The 22,186-nt window shown below is 39.0% G+C and overlaps 1 protein-coding gene across 2 annotated transcripts in view; it reads right to left on the bottom strand.

Annotated features, from left to right (window-relative positions):
• The window catches only part of gb (solute carrier family 7 member genderblind), a 135,782-nt gene that overhangs the window by 17,727 nt on the left and 95,869 nt on the right, over positions 1–22,186 (bottom strand). For both annotated transcript variants that reach the window (XM_076185073.1, XM_076185072.1), the window contains 8 exons: positions 19,930–20,126; positions 15,292–15,514; positions 12,200–12,315; positions 11,091–11,216; positions 8,742–8,886; positions 8,009–8,132; positions 5,982–6,085; positions 1,074–1,170 (listed from right to left, as the gene is read on the bottom strand). In XM_076185073.1, the coding sequence (XP_076041188.1) occupies positions 1,074–1,170; positions 5,982–6,085; positions 8,009–8,132; positions 8,742–8,886; positions 11,091–11,216; positions 12,200–12,315; positions 15,292–15,514; positions 19,930–20,119 (1,125 nt within the window). In that variant the 5' untranslated portion in view covers positions 20,120–20,126. Of the gene's footprint in view, positions 1–1,073; positions 1,171–5,981; positions 6,086–8,008; positions 8,133–8,741; positions 8,887–11,090; positions 11,217–12,199; positions 12,316–15,291; positions 15,515–19,929; positions 20,127–22,186 lie in introns of those variants that run through there.

The raw sequence follows: 22,186 nt of genomic DNA on the forward strand, positions 1-22,186 counted from the left end.
ACGAAAAGTTTGGGCGGAAAGTTGTATTTTTCGCATGTTTTGAGTTTAGCTGAAAGTTGGGGAGCCTATAATTTTGCGCCCAAACTTTTCGCGGCCACTGTATATTCATTTTTTGTCCATTTGTTTGGGTTAACTCAACCCACAAACTATCATATGCATCCTGTTTCACTTTCTCTAAAACACAAGCATGAACATTGTTTTTAACGTACAACAGAACACGCCCACCTTTTTTGTGGTTTCTATTCTGATGAAAGTGTTTAAACCCCGCTATATTAAATTCAGCTTTGAACTCTGTACCATTTAACCATGTCTCAGTTATTCCTATCATATCGAGATTTTCGCTTTTGACATACGCCTGTATTTCTTGAAATTTGTTCCTAATACTACAAGCATTAAAGTACATGGTACATAGTCACTGCTCTTTATATTTTATTAATCCTGCTTATATCTTTCACTTTGTGTGGGGACCATACCACTACTGAATATCATTCTAGGCCAGATTAGTGTCTTTAATATATTTTTTTATCATCTCTTCATCTAATAAAAAGAAAAGCCACCTTTATGTTCTCCAGTAATACATATGTCTCCCCCACAAGCTTACTGATAAGTTTGTCTGGTGATATTTTATCCCTTATCAACACTCCCAGATCCTTCTCTTCTTTTGCCTTTGTAAATGTTTTGCTTCCCATTGAAAATACAATTCAATGATGATCTTTTGAGTTTGATAATTACAATGAAATCTGTTTGAATGTACCGTATCTGTTCTGATTGATATTTGGAAGGTAAAGGGCACCCAAAGATTTTCTTTGGGTCCATACTAGCTAGAAGTCTGTCTATGAGTATTGTATGAATGTTTGCTTATACTGGAGTGGTTGGATGGGGATGGTGACATAGTGCTGTTTATTATGAGACAGTAGTGTTCTGGAGTGTTGATTTGTCTAGGTGTGGGTGGGTGATCTCTAATACAATATGTCAGGTGCTATGGGTTTTGTTTGGTGAATACTATGTGTTGTATGGATAGGAGGGCAGATTCTAGGCATACTCCTCTGAATCTTTAACAAAAGCATACTTACAAGGAAGACAAGGGCAGGTGTTGGGGTTGCCCATTTGTAGCTGATGAGTGACAGGCATTCTGGGAAGTGACCTTGACGAGCACCCACAAAGCAGAGTCTGGTGGACAAAAGAAAGTTAAATGACATAAAAAATTACATATCCTATCAATTATTTTACTCCCATTTTATTTAGCTGAATGAAACTTCAACTTCCGAAGGGTTTTAAACCCATCTGAAAAAAAGAGGGTAGAGTGCTGGAGGACTGGAGAAGTGCATGTATAGTTCCACTTTACAAGGGAAAAGGGGACAAGTGTGAGTGTAGTAGTTTCAGAAGAATCAGTTTGTTGAGTGTAGTTGTTTTGATTGAGAGGATTAGGAGAGGAACAGAGGGAGTAATTGGTGAGGAACAGTGTGGGTTTAAGAGAGGTAGGGGTTGCATGAATCAGATTTTTGTGGTAAGGGAGATATGCGAGAAAGCTTTAGGAAAAGGTAAGGATGTTTTTTGGGCCTTTATGGATTTGGAAAAGGTTTATGACAGGGTAGAGAGGAAGGCACTGTGGGAGGTATTACAGATATATTGGACAGGAGGAAAGCTCTTAAAAGCAGTCAAGAATCTTTACAAGAGTAGTAGAGCATGTGTTAGCATTAGGAATAGAGAGTGTGAGTTGTTTGAGGTAAAGGTGGGACTTCACCAGGGATGTGTTATGTTGCCTTGGCTGTTCAGTTTATACATGGATGGGGTGGTGGAAGATGATAAATGAAAATGGAGAAAAGTGGAAGATAAGCCAGTTGTTGTTTGCTGATGTCATTGTGCTTGTAGCAGGATCAGAGGAGTGATTAAGGAAGTTAGTGACAGAGTTTGGGAGGGTGTGTGAAAGAAGGAAGTTAAAGATAAATGTGGGCAAAAGTAAGGTGATGAGATGTACAAGGGAAATATGTGGCAGCAAAGTGGAAGTGAGTATTAAGGGAGAGAGACTGGAGGAAGTGGATAGTTTTAGATACTTGGACGTGAATATGGTGGGAAAGGGAGGAGTGCAGGTGAAGGTAGAATGTAGATTGAGAAGCAAGCAAATGCCTTGGGAGATTAAAAAGTGTAATGAGAAATAGACATTTGGGAATGGATGCTAAGAGGAGGTTGTATGAAGGAATGATTATGCCGACAGCACTGTACGGGGCAGAAACATGGAACATAAGAGAGGAGGAGTTTGAATGTGTTCGAGATGAGGTGTGTGATAAGTAGATAGGGGTTACTAGGTGGAAAGGGAGTTGGGAGATAGGGTTAATGAAAGAGTATTGGGATGGTTTGGATACATGGAAAGAATGAGTGAGGAAAGATTAGTGAAAGAAGTGTAGAAGGCTGAGGTGGAAGGAATGAACATGACGGGGCAACCATTGATTAGATGGATGGATGGGGTAAAAGGGGCACTGGGAAAGAGGGGAATGTTTGTTGAAGAAGGAAGAGAGAAGACAGAAGATAGGGGTGAATGGAGAATGGTTGTGTATGGATGATGCTGTGATGCATGAAAGGGAGTGAGTGAGGAATGAGGTGAGGGAGTATGTGTGAATGATATTTTGATGCAGCCCCAAAAAAATTCTCCCCATCTTCTCTTTTTCTGCATGAGGAGATGGAGAGAAGGGGTCACCAATGAAATGAAGCAGCCTGTGGCCTTGCTGTGGATGTGCTGTGTCTTGCTACACTGCTTCTGACCTAGGGCAGAGGGCGAAATGTAGGGATGACCTGTCATCCAGAAGGAGCCAAAATAAAAGGAGGGAGGGGGCTGAGTGGGAATGGAGTACGTGGGGATGGAATGGGTGGGAGTGGATTTTATGCCTTTGTTTTTTGAATACCTCCTTTGTACAGAAGAAATAGCCATTGGTATATGTATGTAAAAAAACTACTGTATAAGCCTAACTGATTTATATGTTCACTTCTGAATCTCACCTAGAAATTTTAGCCAAAGGAAACCTCTCACAATAAGAGATGTTAAAACTTATTAAACTCTGAGTTATATAATCCCATGACTACTTGACTATTTTAATAAACTGTGTTCTGGTTAAAGACAGACAATTCTATATGATTGAGTAGTGGACACCAAAATAAAAGGAGTATGAACCCCCTGAAGCTAGAGTCTGTCTAAGTTGCATAAAACTGCCTGCTCTTGGCCAGAACAAAAATGTCAAATATCACAGAAATTAAAGTTAAAAAGGTGAGGAGCACGTCCAACTGAAGCTGTCATCTTCACCCAATGTATTCAGACTGTTGGGGCAGGAAACAGCTACTTCTCAGAATTAGAGAGAACTGTAGGACTCAAGGTTAATGCTATAATGAATAAAACTGGCCAAAACGTATTTCATAAATCCTGCCATTTTGATGGTAAATTAAAATACAATGATTTCAACACCTATCTGACTCATCCATTCCCAGATTATAATAGAAAAAGTAAATATATACAATCAAAACACCCTCATATAATGAGGAAATATAAAAACACATATCTATGTTTGAGTTTCCTTTGCAATCACAGTCCAACTTGTCCATACATTAAGGTTTTTGATTAATCCAGTGATCATATGAAATTTAATATATTTGATCAATATTATTCTTAATCCTTTTACCACCAAAGAAATGTTATAGAGATGAAAATAGCTTGATGGGAACCAGAAGAAAAGAAAATATCTGGTATAGATGGGGTTAACTGAGATAAACTATAAAATACTATGGCAGCAGCTAGAGTGAAAGGAAAAGTGCTACACAGAGACTAGTGAAAAGAGTGTGGAAAGCAGAGGTGGATGGGGTGAACTTAAGAGGAAGACCAAAAATGAGATGGATGGATAGGGTGAAGGGGGAGGGAAAAAGATAAGTGTGAATGGAGAGTGGTTATGAAAGGAGGATAAACTGATGCAGCCTGAAGGGATTTCTCTTTGTCTTATCCAATTACTTGTAAGTGGACAAAGACGGAGGATCACCATGTAATGAAGCAGTGTGGGTAAACTAGCTTAGGCTGTTGAGCTCTGCTGTGGAGATGCTGTGTCTTGTTGCATTACTTCTGACCCAAGCAGTGGCTGAGGAGGCAGGGATGGTCCTTCATCCAGAAGGAGCTAAGATAAAAGGGAAAGCATATACGTGCTGGATTAGTTTGGGATGGGTGAAGGGTGGGTGCATGCCTTGGCTGGCTACCTCCCTTGTAAGGAAGAAGAGGTCCTATGGTATAAGTATGTCTATATATATATATAATATATATATATATATATATATATATATATATATATATATATATATATATATATATATATATATATATATATATATATATATATATATATATATATATATATATATATATATATATATATATATGTATATATATATATGTATATATAATGTATAATGTATATATATATATATATATATATATATATATATATACTGTATATATATATATATATATATGTATATATATATATATATATATATACATATATGTATATATATATGCATATATATATATATACATATATATATATAGATATGTATATATACATATATGTATATATATATATATATATATATACATACATATATACATATGTGTATATACATATCTATATTTATATTCATATGTGTATATATGTACATATATATATATATTGAAGTATGTAAGACAAATGAATATATATATATATATATATATATGTATATATATATGTATATATATATATATACATATATATACATATATATATATACATACATATATATATACATGTATATAGAAATATATATATACATATATATATGTATATATATAATATATATATGTAAATATATATTGAGACATTCTGACAGGTTGACGTAAGCGGAATAGGAAACACAGGAGTCTTAGTCTTGAATTTATTCTTGACTGGTTTTGCAGGTAAGCTTTTTCAAAAAAGCATACCTGCGAAACCAGTCAGGAATAAACTCAAGACAAAGACTCCTGTGTTTCCTATTCCGCTTACGTCATATATATATATGTATACATATATATATATATATATATATACATATATACATATATATATATATATATATGTATATATATGTATATATATTTATATCAAGGGCTTCTTCCTCCTTGTTAAGGAAGGTAGCCAAGTCAAAGGCATGCACCCACTTTCACCCATTCCCATCCACCACCCTGGTTTCCTTCTTAGTTTAGTTCCTTGTGGATGAAGAGTCATCCCAATCTCCTGCCCACCGTCTAAGTAGGAAGCAACGCAGCAAGACACAGTACATCCACAGCAGGGCCACTTCACTTTCATGGTGACCCCCCCCCCCTCTTTGTTCCCTCATGTAGAAAATTGAGAATACAGGGAGAAATCCTTTCAGGCTGCATCAAAATATCATCCATACACAACCATCCTCTACTCACCCCTATCCCTTTCACTTCACTGGTAATTATACTTCCACAGCAGGGCCCAACAGCCAGAGATGGTTTACTCCACTGCTTCATCAGATGGTACCCTCCCCATCTCATTCACCACTTTGTGAAGGTGGAGTTTGGTTGACACCTTTGTGACCAGGCTTCTGGGTCTTCTCCATCACAGTGCCCATATTACTGACCCATATATTTACCTAAAATTAGGTAAATGCACTGGGCAGTTATACTGTCACTTGCCAGCATATCATGTAGCACCAGGTAGGCATAGAAATGGTAAAGAATAGATTCAAGGAGAAAGCATAAAGGAAGGATACTAGTACAAACTCATCTCATCTCCTTTATGACCAGATTTTATTCTAACATTACATAAACAATGTGTGGGTCTAATCTATAGGGGCACCTGAAAACTGTCCTCAAAATACTGACTACATGCCACCATGCAGTCCAGTAAACATAATTCATGCAGTAGTTAATTCTCAATGATCTACCAGGATGGCATGATACTTACCTTGATGATGTCATGATGTGCACTGAGAGTCCACCAACAGCTGAAAGTGCCACCAATAAAGGCATAACGAGACGGCCATATCCCAACAATTGGTCTGCAAATGTCTGAACAATGAAAAAATAAAGTACTTCAGATAAAGGCAATTCAAAGATCTATATACTATTACATTTCTTCCCCCTTATAAGGGAAGTAGCCAGCCAAGGCACCCACCTTCTACCCATCCCACTCCCATTAACCCCTTCAATACGGGCCACATTGCACGTCTGGCAGCATTAGCTGCCAGACATGCGATGTTGCGTCATAATACTCGCATTATAAAAAATAAAGTCACTGCTCTATCGCTCGTTCTCTTTCACCCATGAATTTTGATAACCATAGAAAATATGATGAAGCCAGTTTACAGAGTATGTGGGTCACATAGGTACTACTACAATAAATATAATCAAGACGCCGACGTCGGCATCCTCGTGTACCCACTTGCTCCTCATGACGCCTACATAGGCGTCACCGTATGGTAGGGGTTAATTACCCATTTCCCTTCCTTTCATCTTTGCTCCTTGTGGATAAAGGGTCATCCCTGTCACTTGCCCATTGCCCAAGTCAAAAGCAATGCAACAAGACAAGCATGTCCACAGTAGGGCCAACCACTTCATCTACATTGTGACCCTCCCTCCTTGTCCCTTCATGAGAAAATAGAGGAGACAGGGAAAAATACTTTTGGGCCACATCAATTTGTATTTTATTCACAACCATTCTCCACTCACATCTATCTCTTGCCTTCATTCCCCATTTACACAAAGAGATATGAAAATGGGTCACAATAAGTATAGCTCCCGTCCCATAAAATACAACTAGGTAAATACACACCATCCATCCATCTCATTTTTGGTGTTCCCCTCAAGTTCATGCCATCCACCTCTGTCTTCCACACTCTTTTTGCTAGTCATTCATGATCCATTCTTTCCATGTGACAAACCATCCCAGTATTATTTCATCTGCCCTATGTACCACCACTCTTTCCACTCCTACTCTCCTCCTCACCTCCTCATTTCTTGATATATCAATCCTTGTAACACCCACCATATTTCTCAAACACTTCATCTCAAACACATTAAAATTTTTCCTTTCTACCTCTCTTAAGTTCCAAGAGCACAATCACCCCTCCATACAGTCTTCTCATTGCATCTATCCACAGATACCTATTACTCATGACATTTTTCATTCTCCCAAGCCATTTACTTGCTTCCCTCACTCTACAGTTTACCTCCACCCTAAATATCTAAAAATATTCACTTCCTCTAACCTCTCCCATTGAAGACTTACCTTCAGCTTATTGCCACCTTCACCTCTTGTACATTTCATCACCTTCCACATTTACTTTCAACTTTTTCCTATTTCATACCTTCTCATACTGCACTCTTCCAATCTACAAGGTCATTTCCTTCCTTTAGACACATACTGAACAATTTCACCAGCAATTCCACCATTACTACACCTTTTGTCAGACATTCCAGATGATGTCATCCAATCCAGGTGCTTTTCTAGCTTTCATTTCTTTCATTGCTACTTGACAGACCTGGCACATTACCACCAGACAGGTAGTGTGTTATCGAAAAATCTGGGGTACCTTTCCGTCAATACATTACCAATTTTAATTTCCTTACAGCAGTCCACATTACTGTGTATGTGCATATGTATATACACATATACAGTATGTGTATGCTTATTTTTTGGTTGCACTATCTATCTGGCAGTAACACACAACCTGTCTGGCAGCAATGTGCCCAACTCTGCTACCTGTACCTCCTCTTTTACCTTAGCCTTATCATTCTCCCCTCCCATCACAATCATTCTCCTAGCATTTCCTACTGCCACAATCTAACCCTCCCTGTGCTCTTAATTCAACAACTCATTGAAATATTCTGCCCTTCTTCCTCTCATATCTTTCTTTTACAATAACAAAAAATTCATAAATGCACGCCTCAAAAGCAGAAAATTAAATAAAAAGGTGTGTTTATTATACTAACCACTGCAATAGCATCTGAGGCTTGCATGTCAACAGGCGAGAGGACAGCCAGGTATGCAATATTGGCCAGTACATAAATGCCTGTCACAAGTGGCAAAGATATATAGATGGCACGAGGCAGGTTCCTAGAAGGGGCAACCATAACAGAAAACATGAACAATTGGTGAAAAAATTGAAAGAAGAAAAAAACATATAAATATTGACTTAAATTTGTCTTAATTTCAATCTTTTATCAGGCTTTTTCCACCTAAATTGAAAACTACAAGAGTATATGAAACAAATAAGAAAGGAGGGTACAAACCAGTGAAGATATTTTTAAACTTCTTCAAATTGGTAAAATATTTCATATTTTGTTCTAGCTAAGGCATACAGTTTCATTAAGACAAAGGCCAGGTCCTAGAATGATTGGGTTAAAATTTCAATATACAATGACTTCAGGATCAATCGATCCATTAACCCAGATCTCTCTGACATAAGAATTGCAAAGTTTTCAGTACAATGCTTCTACAAAAGTATCTAAGTGATCAATATATCTTTTTGGAGAATAAATTCATTATGCATATATAATTCACAGTGATATCAGAAAAAATAGACCAGGTTTTGGGGAGGAGATCAATCAATGACGAGTATAAGTTAGAACAGTACATAACTAAACTTAACCTTTCTCCAGCTTAATAAGATATTTTTGGGAAGAAAAGAGAAAAACAGAAGGAATAGAGGGCATTGATACTCACACATAAGGATTCTTGAGTTCCTCTGTCATAAAGTTTAGATAATTCCATCCTGCATAAGAGAAGATGCCAGAGTAAAAGGACACTGCAATGCGGCCAGGTTCTGTGTTTGTGCCCTCAAAAGCATTTTCGAAGTTCTGGGTGTTACCTGAAAAACAGGAGGATCACCTAATAGAGGTATGAGAATGTTGGGTTGAGAAGGAAGTCATTGAAGGACTGAACTAAAATGTGGTATTGTAACTCAAAACTCCTGTGCGTATTCCTGAATTTATTTGTGCAAATAAAACTTCTTTTGTTCAACATTTAATACAGTGTATGTTACTATAAGTTATTTGTTTTAAAATAAAAGGGATTTCTATAAATGGATTTTGGAAGTCCTGTTGTCAATCATCTATCTTCATAATGATAGAGGATAGACGATAGGACTTCCAAAAGTTACCCTACATATGTAACCCATACTTTCTTTTTGACTGGCTAGAAGGAGGTTGAAGCGGCTGAGGAGTTTCCAGACTACCAGACTCACACTAGTTTATTGGGACCAACAGTGGATGGCTATCAATGGTGGGCCTGTGGAATGGATGTCTACCTATCATCCATTTCTAACATCTATTACCATTCACCCTCACCTCAATCTGGGGGTGCAAGTCTGAGGGACTGGCAGTTAGGGCCTATTTCAGATCCAAAATATCTATCAACAATGAATATTTTTCCTCTACTTTTTTATATCAAGAGAACTGACAACTAATGAATGCTCCCCTCCCCTCATTCCACATCTTGTTAAGCAGTAATATAGAAACAGATCCACACTAATACAAAACATTTTTCCCATAAAGGTCTATAGGAGTCTCTGGACCACTGGTTTCTCCTGTGGGGCTGTGAGTTTCCATTCAATGAAATTGGAGGTACATACATACATACATATACCAAGGCTTCTTCCCCCTTACAAGGGGGGTAGCCAAAAAGAAAAAGGCATAAAATCATTCCCACCCATTCCATCCCTGAATACACTCCACACCCCTCCACCCTCCCTCTTATCTGAGCACCTCCTGAATGACGGGAAATTGGAGGTAGCAGTTATAATTTTTGCAAGTTCATTACAAAAATCTGGTTTCCTTCAATCTACTGAAGCATATACCTGTTCACCTGCTTACTCAAAATAGCATCAGCTTTCTTCCAAGACATAAAGAAAATCTAAACATTGTGATTTGGGAGGATTATTTAAGGGTACCTGTGAGGAGCTGGTTGACAAATAAACAGCTGAATTGACATCAATGTAATAAAAAAAATTAGACCCTGTGAGCATGTCACTAAGCATAATCATAATCATTCTTATTCTGACTTGTTCCAGACAATTTCAATCAGTTGAGAGGCAAACCCTTGACTGAAGTAGGTTTACCCCTCACCTTAGTAAAACCAGAATCAAATATTTAAGGCATGCCACAATGCTAAAAGAATTACATTTACATTATCTTAGTAGATAGAACAACTGCAAAGGAGTGTATGTGTTTTTTGTATGGATGTGTTCAAAGGTACAGGTGGTAGGTTGTAGATATTTGAGTAGAATGCTAGTGGTATGTTTCCTGTTGCATTTAGCTGTTTGTGTTTCTGTTGCATAGGGATGGATGGGTGGGATTGAGACTTACAGAATACTGTGTACCTACAATTTTTATGTGCTGTTCTATGGGAATGATTTTGGTTTCAGTATGAACAAGTTCTATTGACATGTCTTAGTGCATCCTGTTATTATTTCTAATGCTTTATTTTGTGTACTTTACAGGGTGTTTATATTTCTTTTCTTTAATGTAGGGAATCATGTTTTGGTGGTGTAGTCAAATGTGATTCTTATGAGCTGTTTGAATTTTGTGATTAGAGTTTCATTTTGTTGACCCAGCCTGTGCTTTGATCTTTGTATGTTTATTTTCTTGTTGATTTTCACTGTTAGACCCTTGATGTGTAGACCGAAGGACATATATAAATCAAAAGTGAGGCCTAGGATTTCAGGTTTCTTTCCCAATGGAAGAGGCTGGCTATTCAATTTTACTGTTGGGTGTTTTTTGATTCATGATTGTCTGGAGTGAGCAATATAATAGATGATTTCTGGATGAAGGCTTCTATTCTGTCTTGTCTTAACCACTGTTTTAGTCTGTCTAAATATGTTTGAGTGTTCTTAACAGCTGTTATGTAGTTGCTATACTAAGTTAATATCATTAGACTATTTGGATAGGTGTGAGCATAGGTGTTATTTTCTGGATACTGTAGTTAGAGATCATTTGTGAAAAAGTTAAATTACTGCGGGTGAAAATAGTGCTCCTTGGGGGACTCCATATACTGCAACCTGTACTGAATAGTTACCCATGAACAGATGTGTGAGACCAGCGATGATGACAATGAGAAGGGCTCCAATTTTGGTGACCATGAAAGCGTCTTGAAGTTTGGTGGTGACACGAACATTCCAGCAGTTCACAAATGTTAGGAGACCTGGCACAGGACAACAGGGGCTCATTTGTACAATAGGAAGATAAAATTCATATGCACACTACATCACTATATTCCATTATCATAACTAAACTGGAATATTGGTATGTTGTTAGCACTATCCAGTGCTTCTACCTTTGGGAATAATATTACTCCAAAGAAGTGGATAGAGATGGTAAAGGAGAGATTTATGGATAGTAGCAGAATGGAAATAAGTATCCAATCATAAAAGAAAGCTGCCTGACTTTGGTCCTCAGGGATATCAATAAAATCCTTAACTTATCAAATGCATAAAACTAAAGTAGTTAGCATTCCAAACAGAGGGAAACTAATTAAATTGGATTGTATGAGTTACTGAAACTGCTCATAAGATCATATAGTATATATAATTATACATTAGTTAACCCCTTATTACCAGTATGTATTTACCTAATATATGTAGGATGGAGCCATTCTAAAGGGGTTCCATAACTTTTTTCCATTGATCACACTCAGCTTTAGATTTATTTGTGATTTCAGAATGAACTATGTCCTTTTTAGACTATGCCATGAGTTCATGCATCTGTGCAGAAAATTGTTTCTTGATATAATTTTAACATGTAGTATTTCTCAATTTGTTCCCATGACCTTGTGAAGCCTGTCCATCCCGAAAACAAAAGACCTTCTTTGTCACTTTTATCTACTCCTCTCATTGACTTGAACAATCCATCACTCTAAAAATCATCTACTGTTCAACAAAATAAAATCTACACACAATAGCTTCGAAAGTAATACAGCCCAAGTGGAATAACACATAAATTCAAATCTAAATATGATAATTGGAAATCAAGAATACATAAAAAGTTGGAACTGTACATGAATTTTAGGTTAAGTATGATAAATTAGACAGTAGGGGACATGACACAATGACTGTTGCTCTGTTCCTGTATACTATAATTAGGTAAATACAATTACGGTAGGTAAATACAGGGTTTAAAAGTGCTTACATATAGCGAGAGCTGCAATGAGTCGAATGGCATTCTGAGGCATTTCACAGGATGGGAAGAAAGGCTGCAGGACATAGTTGGCAAAGGTAAGTGCCATGATAGCATTGGTGGTAGGCCTGTGGAAGGTGCAGAGGAGAACATGTTATTTATCCACAAAATAAAAAAATAAACATAAATATGTTGCTTAAACATTGATGATAATGACAACAACAGTTAATAATAGTTATTACAAGAGTATCAATATCATGAACAATAATGTTATTAATCCATACAAAAATAAGTACCCTCCTATAATAATGATAATGCTACTGCTAATGATATCAGCTATGAAAAATTATGAGATTATATAACAGCTATTTACATTTGTGGATGAATGCTAAGAGAAAATTGTGCAAAGGAATGATTGTATCTATGCCACTGTACAGAGCAAACACATGAAATATAACGGAAGTAGAGAGAAAGAATCTGAATATTTTTATAATAGGTGTTACAAGAATGGATAAAAAGAGAAATGTGAAGATGAGAAAGAGAATGGGGTGGAAAGGGAGCTGTCAGATAGGAAGACAGTGCTGAGGTGTTTTGAGATATGGAAAGAAATAAAGATAAGTAAAATGAGTGAATAAAACAGAAGTGGACTGATTTGACTTGAGGGGAAGAGTGAGGTGGATGGATTGGATAAAGGGGGTTTGGTTGTACATAAAATGTCTATTGAGCAGGGAACAAAGCAAAGGACAGGTGTGAATAGAGGATGATATACTGGATGAAAGGATGACATGGCTTTGAGAGATGTTCTTCTCATTTTCTTCATATATTATTTTGAGTGGATGAGGAGATGGTCACCCTAAGATGAAGTCAATCAACCCATTATCCCAAGTATCTCCTGCAGGAGATCCACAGCTAAGTAAATGGCAACAGCCATTGGATTGACCCGTAACTCACTCAAGTAAGTAATATTGTGTTGTTGTCTGAGCAAAGTTAGAGTTGAGCAATATAAGATGATGTATCTACCTAAGTGTAGTTCCATATACAGGAAAGGAGCAACATGTATGGAGTACTGTCTTTTACTCTCCAATTTATTATACCTAGCTTAAAATTCATGTATGGTTCCAACTTGATCTATATCCTTATTTTCCTAATATTATACTTAGGCTTGAATTCATGTATTTTTTCATCTTGGGTTCTATCTCCTTCTAAGTTATTTCAAGTATTTATGCATCACTATGGGAACTGTCTTCCATGGTGAATGCATGTGTAGTAATTTGCATCTGTGGCCAGAGTTATTCCATGTTGCTATTGTTTTAAAATTGGATGAGGATCTGAACCATCATACCTGTGTGTGTCTCACTTGTCAAGGGAATAATTTCTTTGTAGAGGTGATGTTTGGTGAGGGTGGGTTGGTAGAGTTGGGAGTTCAGTGGTTGGTCTTGGACTACTCAAGAGCATAAGAACATCATGTCCATTACCACCTGTCATCCATATCCATAAGTTGTCTAACCTTTTCTTAAAACAACTGATAGCTTCAGCACACACTACTTGGATACTAAGTCTATTCTATTCGTTAACTACTCCATTAGTAAACCAGTTCTTGCCAATTTCCTTCTTGAATCTAAATTTGTCCAATTTAAATTCATTACTGTGAGTGCCAAGCAATAGGCACAAAACCAGTGTCTACCAACTTATTAAATATTTCTGTTAACTGGTCACAGATTTCAAATTTACACTCTAAGTACTCTCAGAAAATGTTCATCTGGATCCAGAGATTTTGTAGTTTTAAGTCTATCAATCTGTTTGACTACTACATTACTAATGCTGATGTTAGATATTCTACTTCCTTCATCCCCTTAGGGTTATAGTCAGGTACCATATCTAACCTCTCTTTTGTAAACACCATGAGAAAATATTTGTTAAATGCCTAATGTGTGTGTTATTGTATGGATGTGTTGCATGGTGGTAGTGGTAGGTTGTTGGAGATGCTTGAATAATGTATGTATATATGAGTTTGAGTTGAGGTGCCTGAGAAGTATGAAAGAGGTTACAAGGCTGGATAGAGTGGGAAATGAGGAGGTGAGGAGGAGAACTGGGGTGGAAAGGAGTTGGGAGATAGAGTTGATGAAAGAATATTGGGATAGTTTGGACACATGGAAAGAATGAGTGAAGAAAGATTAGTAAAAAAGGGGTGGAAGGCAGAGGCGAAAGGAGTGAACATGAGGGGGCAACCAAGGATGAGATGGATGGGGTAAAAGGGGCACTGGGAAAGAGGGGAATGTCTGTTGAGGAAGGGTGGGAGAAGACAGAGGATAGAGGTGAATATTGAATGGTTGTGTATGGATGATACTATGATACATGAGGGGGAGTGGGTGAGGGATGGGGGGTGAGGGAGTATGTGTGAAAAATAAATTGACGCAGCCCAAAGGGATTTCTCCCTGTCTTCTCCATTTTTACATGAGGGGACAGAGAGGGGTGTCACTGATTTAATGAAGTGGCCTTGCTGTGGATGTGCTGTGTTTTGCGACATTGCTTCTGACCTAGTGCAGTGGGCAAGATGCTGGGATAACCCATCATCTAGGAGGAGTCAGAATAAGAGGAAGGGAAGGGGGTGGATGGGAGTAGAGTTTGTGAGGATGGAATGGGTGGGAGTGGTTTTTATGCCTTTGTTTTTTGGCTACCTCCCTTGTAAGGGGAAAAAACTTTGGTACAGATTGACCTCTCATTAACGGACGTTAATTAGCTGTGTTTGCGGTGTTTTTGCTGTGTTTTTGGTGCTGTTGTTTAATGCTGTGCAATCACTATGCCACTCAAAAACCACTCCTATCAACGGATTATTCACATCAACGGACACTGTTAACCCCCTTTTAGTCCGTTAATGAGAGGTCAATCTGTATATGTATGTATACTGTGTATATATATATATGTATATATATATATATATATATATATATATATATATATATATGTATATATATATATATGTATATATATATATGTATATATATATATATATATACACATATATATACACATATATATACACATATATATATATACATTGCCTTTTCCCAAGCTAGAGTTGTAAACAGATCCTGTATACTCACACAAAGATGAGGTTGGCATCCCAGAGGAACAAGAAGGATGGGAGGGACCCAAAAGCCTCATTGATGTAGGCATAGTCACCACCTGACTTTGGGATGGCTGTGCCTAGTTCAGCATAGCAGAGGGCACCTATCATGGACAGGAACCCACACAGGACCCACACAACCAGTGACAATCCAACACTACCTGTCTCTTTCAGCACACCCTTTGGTGAGACAAATATTCCTGAAAAGACAGAGGGACATTAATAGATGAGCTTTATATTGTTGTTACAACAGATACTGTGACATCAAAAAGCCTATGACAAAATGCAATTAGCTACAAGCTAAGTTGTCAATTTAGTTCTATGTACAAATGTAATTAGGGTGGGATTTGTTGGTCCCTGGTATATATACATATGGAACTGAACTGAGCCCACTGCAAGCAGAAATAAAACTAAATCTATCATGCAACATAACAATATTCATTAATATTCAGTGGCTGGTAGCTGTCCTTAGGCCCTCTCATACATTTTTCTGTAAAGAAACCTTGAACAGCTGCCTGTGCTGTATTAGTGTGCAACTTTATTGTCACTGGTTGAAAGTAGAAGGAGGAACAGAATGGTTGCCAGTTATTAGCTCTTCATATGTGAAAAGATGAAGAAATAAATGAAGTTGATAGAGACTGAGTGTTAGCCCTTCAGGGCTCCACCTCTAGATGGAGGTGAAGGGATTAATGGGTCTGGGGTATTGGCTGCACCCCATCTGGGATATTGGCTGCATGTTATTGCGGCAAAGTAGCGTGCAGTTGATACTTTAGAGTCAATATGGGGTGCCCCTACAGACCAGAGCCACACATCATTTTGTCTGTGATAGAGAAAAACTCTGTGTATAGAGAAATGATGACACTTTTACACTACGACTGTCCCTCCGTTATGCTGTCCCCCAACCCCTTGTTACTGTCCTGTACCATTTCTCTGAATATTCATTTCCTGTTTTCGCCGACCCTGTGGTGGGGGAAGTGAATGCTACCACCAAGTCTTTCCACTTGAGTTGTAAAAGGCGACAAAAAATGAGACGGGGATGGGATTAGGAGTCCTACTACCTGTAGCCCCAAAAGGGGACATTCCTAAAATAAGAAGAAATGGCATAAGAGGGTCTGGGAGTTTTCCAACCAGTACCCTAAGGTTTGTGTTTTTTAATGTGTATGGATGTGGTACAGATGAGAGTAAAAGGGAAGAGATAGGTATGTTTGTGAAAAGAAAGATGGATGTGCTGGCTTTGAGTGAAACTAAAATGAAAGGAAACGGCAACTGTGAGTTTGGGAGTGTAGCTGGGAAGTACTCAGGAGTGAAGAGGGGATGAGGGAGAGAAGGGGTGGCTATACTAGTAAGTGAAGAGATAAGTAAGCAGGTAGTGGAGTGGAAGGAGGTTTCATCAAGGTTGATGCGGATGAAGGTGAAGCTGGGAAGGGAGATGTGGGTTATTGTAAGTGTGTATGGACCTGGTAGTGAGAAGAGCATAGAGGAAAGGGAGGCTTTTTGGGTAGATATAAATGAGTGCATAGAGGGATTTAGGGAGAAATGTCAATGTAGTTGTATTGGGAGACCTTAATGCTAGGGTAGGAAATGAACCAATAGACGGAATGATTGGGAAGTATGGAGTTCCAGGTAAAAATCATAGTGGAGAAATGATGGTGGAGATGTGTCTTGAAAGAGTGTTGATAGAAAATACAGTGTTTAGGAAGAAAGTCAAGCATAAGTACACATGGGAGAGGGTGGTGGATGGAAGGGTGGCAGATAGAGCTTTAATGGACTATATAGTGGTGACCAGGAGTATGGTAGGAAGAGTTAAGGCATGTTCTAAGGGAAGGGAGTGGGGGAATATCAGATAATTTTTTGGTGGAAGGTAAATTGAGAGTGGAGAATAGGTGGAGAAAGAGGAAAAGGGCAGAAGGTAGGGAGGTACTTAGAGTAAACTGCTTAAATGAGGAAAAAGAGGAGAGTATAAGAAGCTGAAAGAGGGGTGGGAGGGAGTAAAGGATAAAGTAGAACTAGGAATGGAGGAGGAATGGGGATGGTTCAAGGAGGGAGTCATAAGGTGTGCTAAGATGGTGTGTAGAACAAGGAGGGCGGGAGGAAATAGAAGGAAGGGTAGCGAGTGGTGGGACGAGGAAGCAAAGAAATGTGTAGAAGAGAAGAAGCAGGCATTCATAGACTGGCTGCAAATTAGGATGAGGGAATCGTATGAGAGGTACAAAGTATAGATAAGGGAAGTTGAGCATAAGATAAAGGAAGCAAAGAGGAGAGCAGATGTGAAATGGGGTAAGAGTATGACAGAAAATTTTGAAAGCAATAAAAAGATGTTTTGGAAGGAAATTAAAAGAGAAAAAGGAGGCAAATCAAGTAGAGAAGAAAAGGTAAAAGGTGCAGATGGAGAGATGATAATGGAAGAGAAGGCAGTGAGAGGAAGGTGGGCAGAGTATTTTAGGGAGTTGCTAAATGTGAAGGAGGATAGGGAGGGAAAGGTAGTTGCAGTGGGAAGCGCTAAGAAAATGAGAGTGATGAGTGAGGAAAATGGAGGAGAAATAGGGAAGGATGAAGTGAAAGCAGCTGTTATGATGATGAGAGCAGGTAAGGCACCTGGTCTGGATGGATGCCATGCAGAATGTCTGAAGAAAGGAGGTACAGTTATGGTGGACTGGCTGGTAAGGATATTTAATGTTTGTTTAAGGGAGGGTAGAGTGCCGGAGGACTGGAGGAGTGCCTATATAGTTCTGCTTTACAAGGGAAAGGGGGACAAGTGTGAGTGTAGTAGTTAAAGAGGGATCAGCTTGTTAAGTGTAGTTGGGAAGGCTTATGGGAGGGTCTTGACTGAGAGGATTAGGAGAGGAATAGAGGGAGTAGTTGGTGAGGAACAGTGTGGGTTTAGGACAGGTAGGGGTTGTGTAGATCAGATTTTTGTGGTAAGACAGATATGTGAGAAAGCTATAGGAAAAGGTAAGGATGTTTTTTGGGGCTTTTATGAATCTGGAAAAGGTTTATGACAGGGTAGACAGGAAGGCACTGTGGGAGGTACTGCAGATATATGGGATAGGAGGAAAGCTGTTAAGAGCAGTCAAGAGTTTTTACGAGAGTAGTAGAGCTTGTGTTAGGATTAGAAATGGAGAGAGTGAATGGTTTGAGGTAAAGGTGGAACTTCGTCAGGGATGTGTTATGTCACCCTGGCTGTTCAATCTTTACATGGGTGGGTGGTGCAAGAGGTGAATGCAAGGGTAGTGGGTCAGGGGTTGGAGATGATTAAAGAAAATGGAGAAAAGTGGGAGGTGAGCCAGTTGTTGTTTGCTGACGACACTGCTCTTGTAGCAGGATCAGAGGAGGGATTGAGGAAGTTAGTGACAGAGTTTGAGAAGGTGTGTGAAAGAAGGAAGCTGAAGATAAATGTGGGTAAAAGTAAGGTGATGAGATGTACAAGGGAAGAGAGTGACAGCAGGCTGGAAGTGAGCATTAAGGGTGAAAGACTGGAGGAAGTGGATAGTTTTAGATACTTGGGTGTGAATGTGGCAGGAAAGGGAGGAATGGGGGTGGAGGTAGAATGTAGATTGAGAGAAGCGAGTAAATGCCTTGGTGGATTGAAAAGTGTAATGAGAAATAGACATCTGGGAATGGATGCTAAGAGGAGGTTATATGAAGGAGTGATTGTGCCAACAGCATTGTACGGGGCAGAAACATGGAACATGAGAGAGGAAGAGAGAAAGAGTTTGAATGTGTTTGAGATGAAATGTCTGAGAAGTATGATAGGGGTTACTAGGCTGGATAGAGTGAGAAATGAGGAGGTGAGGAGAACAGGGGTGGAAAGGGAGCCGGGAGATAGGGTTGATGAAAGAGTATTAGGATGGTTTGGACACATGGAAAGAATGACTGAAGAAAGATTAGTAAAAGAAGTGTGGAAGGTAGAGGTGGAAGGAGTGAATATGAGGGGGCATCCTAGGATGAGATGGATGGATGAGGTGAAAGGAATTACAAAAGAGAGGAATGTCTGTGGAAGAAGGACGGGAGAGGACAGAAGATAGGGGTGAATGGAGAGGGGTTGTGTATAGATGATGCTGTGATGCATGAGGGGAAGGGGGTGGGGAATGGGGGGGTGAGGAAGTATGTATGAGAAAAAAATTTGATGCAGCCCGAAGGGATTTCTCCCTGGCTTTTCCTTTTCTGCATGAGGGGACAGAGAGGGGGGTCACCAAATTTATGAAGCGGCCTTGCTGTGGATGTGCTGTGTCTTGCGACACTGCTTCTGACCCAGGGCAGTGGACAGGATGCAGGGATGACCTGTCATCCAGGAGGTGCCAAGATAAGAGGGAGGGAGGAGGGTGGAGGGGAGTGGAATATATAGGAAATGGAATGGGTGGGAGTGGTTTCTATGCCTTTTTCTTTTTGGCTACCCCCCATGTAGGGGGAAAAAGCCTTTGGTATATGTATATGTATGTATGTAGAAAAAGGGTAGCAGGGAGACTTATCTTTGCTGTCCATCTTGCAGGACTACCACAGGTACAGGTACCTGTTATCGTCCCTGGACAGCAGAAATATTCACCACAACTCAGGACAAGACTTAACGATCCACCCATATGATGGTATCTAAGAACGAAGGAAACAAAGACCTTACCTGAGCCAATGATAATACCAAGGATGATGGCCACACCCTCTAATAGGCCCAGTTCCTTCTTCAGTTTAATTTTGTTCTTCTCCTTCTGACTTTCAATCTCCTCCTCCTCCTCGTTGTCACTCTTCCACATCTCCATCTCCGCCATCGCTAAAGGTTCTGTCGTGTCGCTCTGGGGTACTCTAGTCGCCATGGTACACCTGAGGGCAAAGCAAGAGACGGGCTTCATAATGTGGCATCAGAAAAATATAATTTATTGTATTTCTTCAGTGCTTACTCTTTTCCCCTTTATGGAAGTAGCATAACAGTGATGGTCATGATGTCCATACACCAGAGCTGGGCGCGTTCCTCGGTGCGTTCCGCTTTAGTTTGGCCGGGGTTAGCGTTCCCAAACTATTAAAGCAATATAGGTGCTCAGGGGCAGACTGGCCATTAGGGCATTTTGGGCAATGCCCTGTGGGCCGCTTCTTTTGTGCCACTCACCTCCTCGAGATCACGGGGCTGCTCGGAGTGAAAAATGTCCGGGCCACTTTAACATCCCAGTCTGCCCCAGTAGGTGCCGGTATGTGGCCTACGAAATTTTTCTTTGGTATAGTATGTGACCTACCGGACTTTTATTTCGATATGGACCTGTCCCTTAAGCTTTAATAGTTTGGGAGCGCTAACTGAGGCCAAACTAAAGAGGAACGCATATAAGAACGCGCCCAGTTCTGCAATACACTAATATGATCATGTGATAATGATATCAATAATATTGTATATCCTCAAGTACTAGTCGACTTTGTTTGAAAATCGACCTTTTATTTCTGGGGGGAAAATTGTACCTTGTGTAAAAGTCAGCCCTAGTTTTTTTTAGGCCTCCCGTAATGAATCAATGGTGGTGAGGACTGCAGAAGCTAAGATGGTGTCCATTGAGGGTAAGGTGGAGAACATACTAGCAACAGCCAAAGGTCATACAGAATTGGAAAGCAAAGGTGAGAATGATTTCAAACAGGAGCTGGAACAGTTAAAAAGGGAGATGACTGATCAGGACAATAAGTTGCAAAAAGAACTGAGGATGAAACAAGAGGAGAATATGATGGAAATAAGGGACGGGGAGGCTCGTAGGAATGACTTGATCATCCATGGCGTACCTGAAAGCAATAATGTGGAGTGGAACGTGAGATGTGATGAGGATCAAAAGTATGTGTTAAAACTAGTCCAGAATGTCATGGGAGTTAATATACCAGAAGGAGATATGAGGAGAATTTCAAGATTGGGAAAGTAGGAGACAAAGAAGCTCAGAGGTAAAGAGGCCTTCAAGGAAATTCGAATTCAACATGATTTAACGAGGTCACAGAGAAAGGACATGGGAATTAGTGGCAGAGGCTAAGAAGACGGAAGCAGAAGATCTCTCGGGAAACTACATTTATCGGGTGAAGGGCCCGTCAGAGAAATTAATGATAAAGAAAATCAGGAAAGTGGAAGGAATAGAGAATCAGTAAGTTGGGGGAATCCAGGACAAAGAAAAAAGACTGATGGTGATGGGTATGTAAGTGTAAATAAGTTTAAGATATTATTCAGCAATGTGGATGTATTCTCTCAAGATAAGTGAGTTAAAATTGAGATTGGAGGAAGCATCAAAAAAGCCTTCTATAATTGCATTACAAGAATTAAAGCCAAAAAATATGAATTTGAAAGATTGTTGGTTGAATATGATATTGATGGATATGAGATTATTGAGAGAAATGTTATAAATGCACCGGAAGGCAGAGGGCTGTTGATGTATGTGAGAAGGGATTTATCTTTTACAGAGGTAATTATGGAGCAACAATACAGTGAGTACTTATGTATTGAATTACGGTGCAAAGAAGGGAATATACTAATTGTTTCAGACTGGAAAACAGAAAGAATTCATTTTGTAATAGAGTGATTAACAATTGGAACATGCTGCCACAATTTGTTGTTGACTCACAGTCTATTTGGAAATTTGAAAACAATATAGATAAGGTATGGAGGGATCAAGATTTATTTTATAATTATAGAGCTAAAATAGATTATAGTAAAATTATTTATAATATAGCCACCACCACCACCAGTGTAATCACAAATCTAGTTAATTAATCATTCCGAGCTGGATGTACAGGCTTAACAGCCTCTTCCAGTACATCAACTGTTAGAAACTGTTTATACAGCCTTATATTATAGTATATCATTACATTCCTCACCAGTTTTGCTGAATGAATAGCTATAACCTGGGTTATAATCGAGGTAACGTGAG

Source organism: Oratosquilla oratoria, chromosome 5, assembly GCF_046742065.1.
Source record: "Oratosquilla oratoria isolate Oo_2021 chromosome 5, ASM4674206v1, whole genome shotgun sequence".
In the NCBI taxonomy this organism is placed as follows: Eukaryota; Metazoa; Arthropoda; class Malacostraca; order Stomatopoda; family Squillidae; genus Oratosquilla; species Oratosquilla oratoria.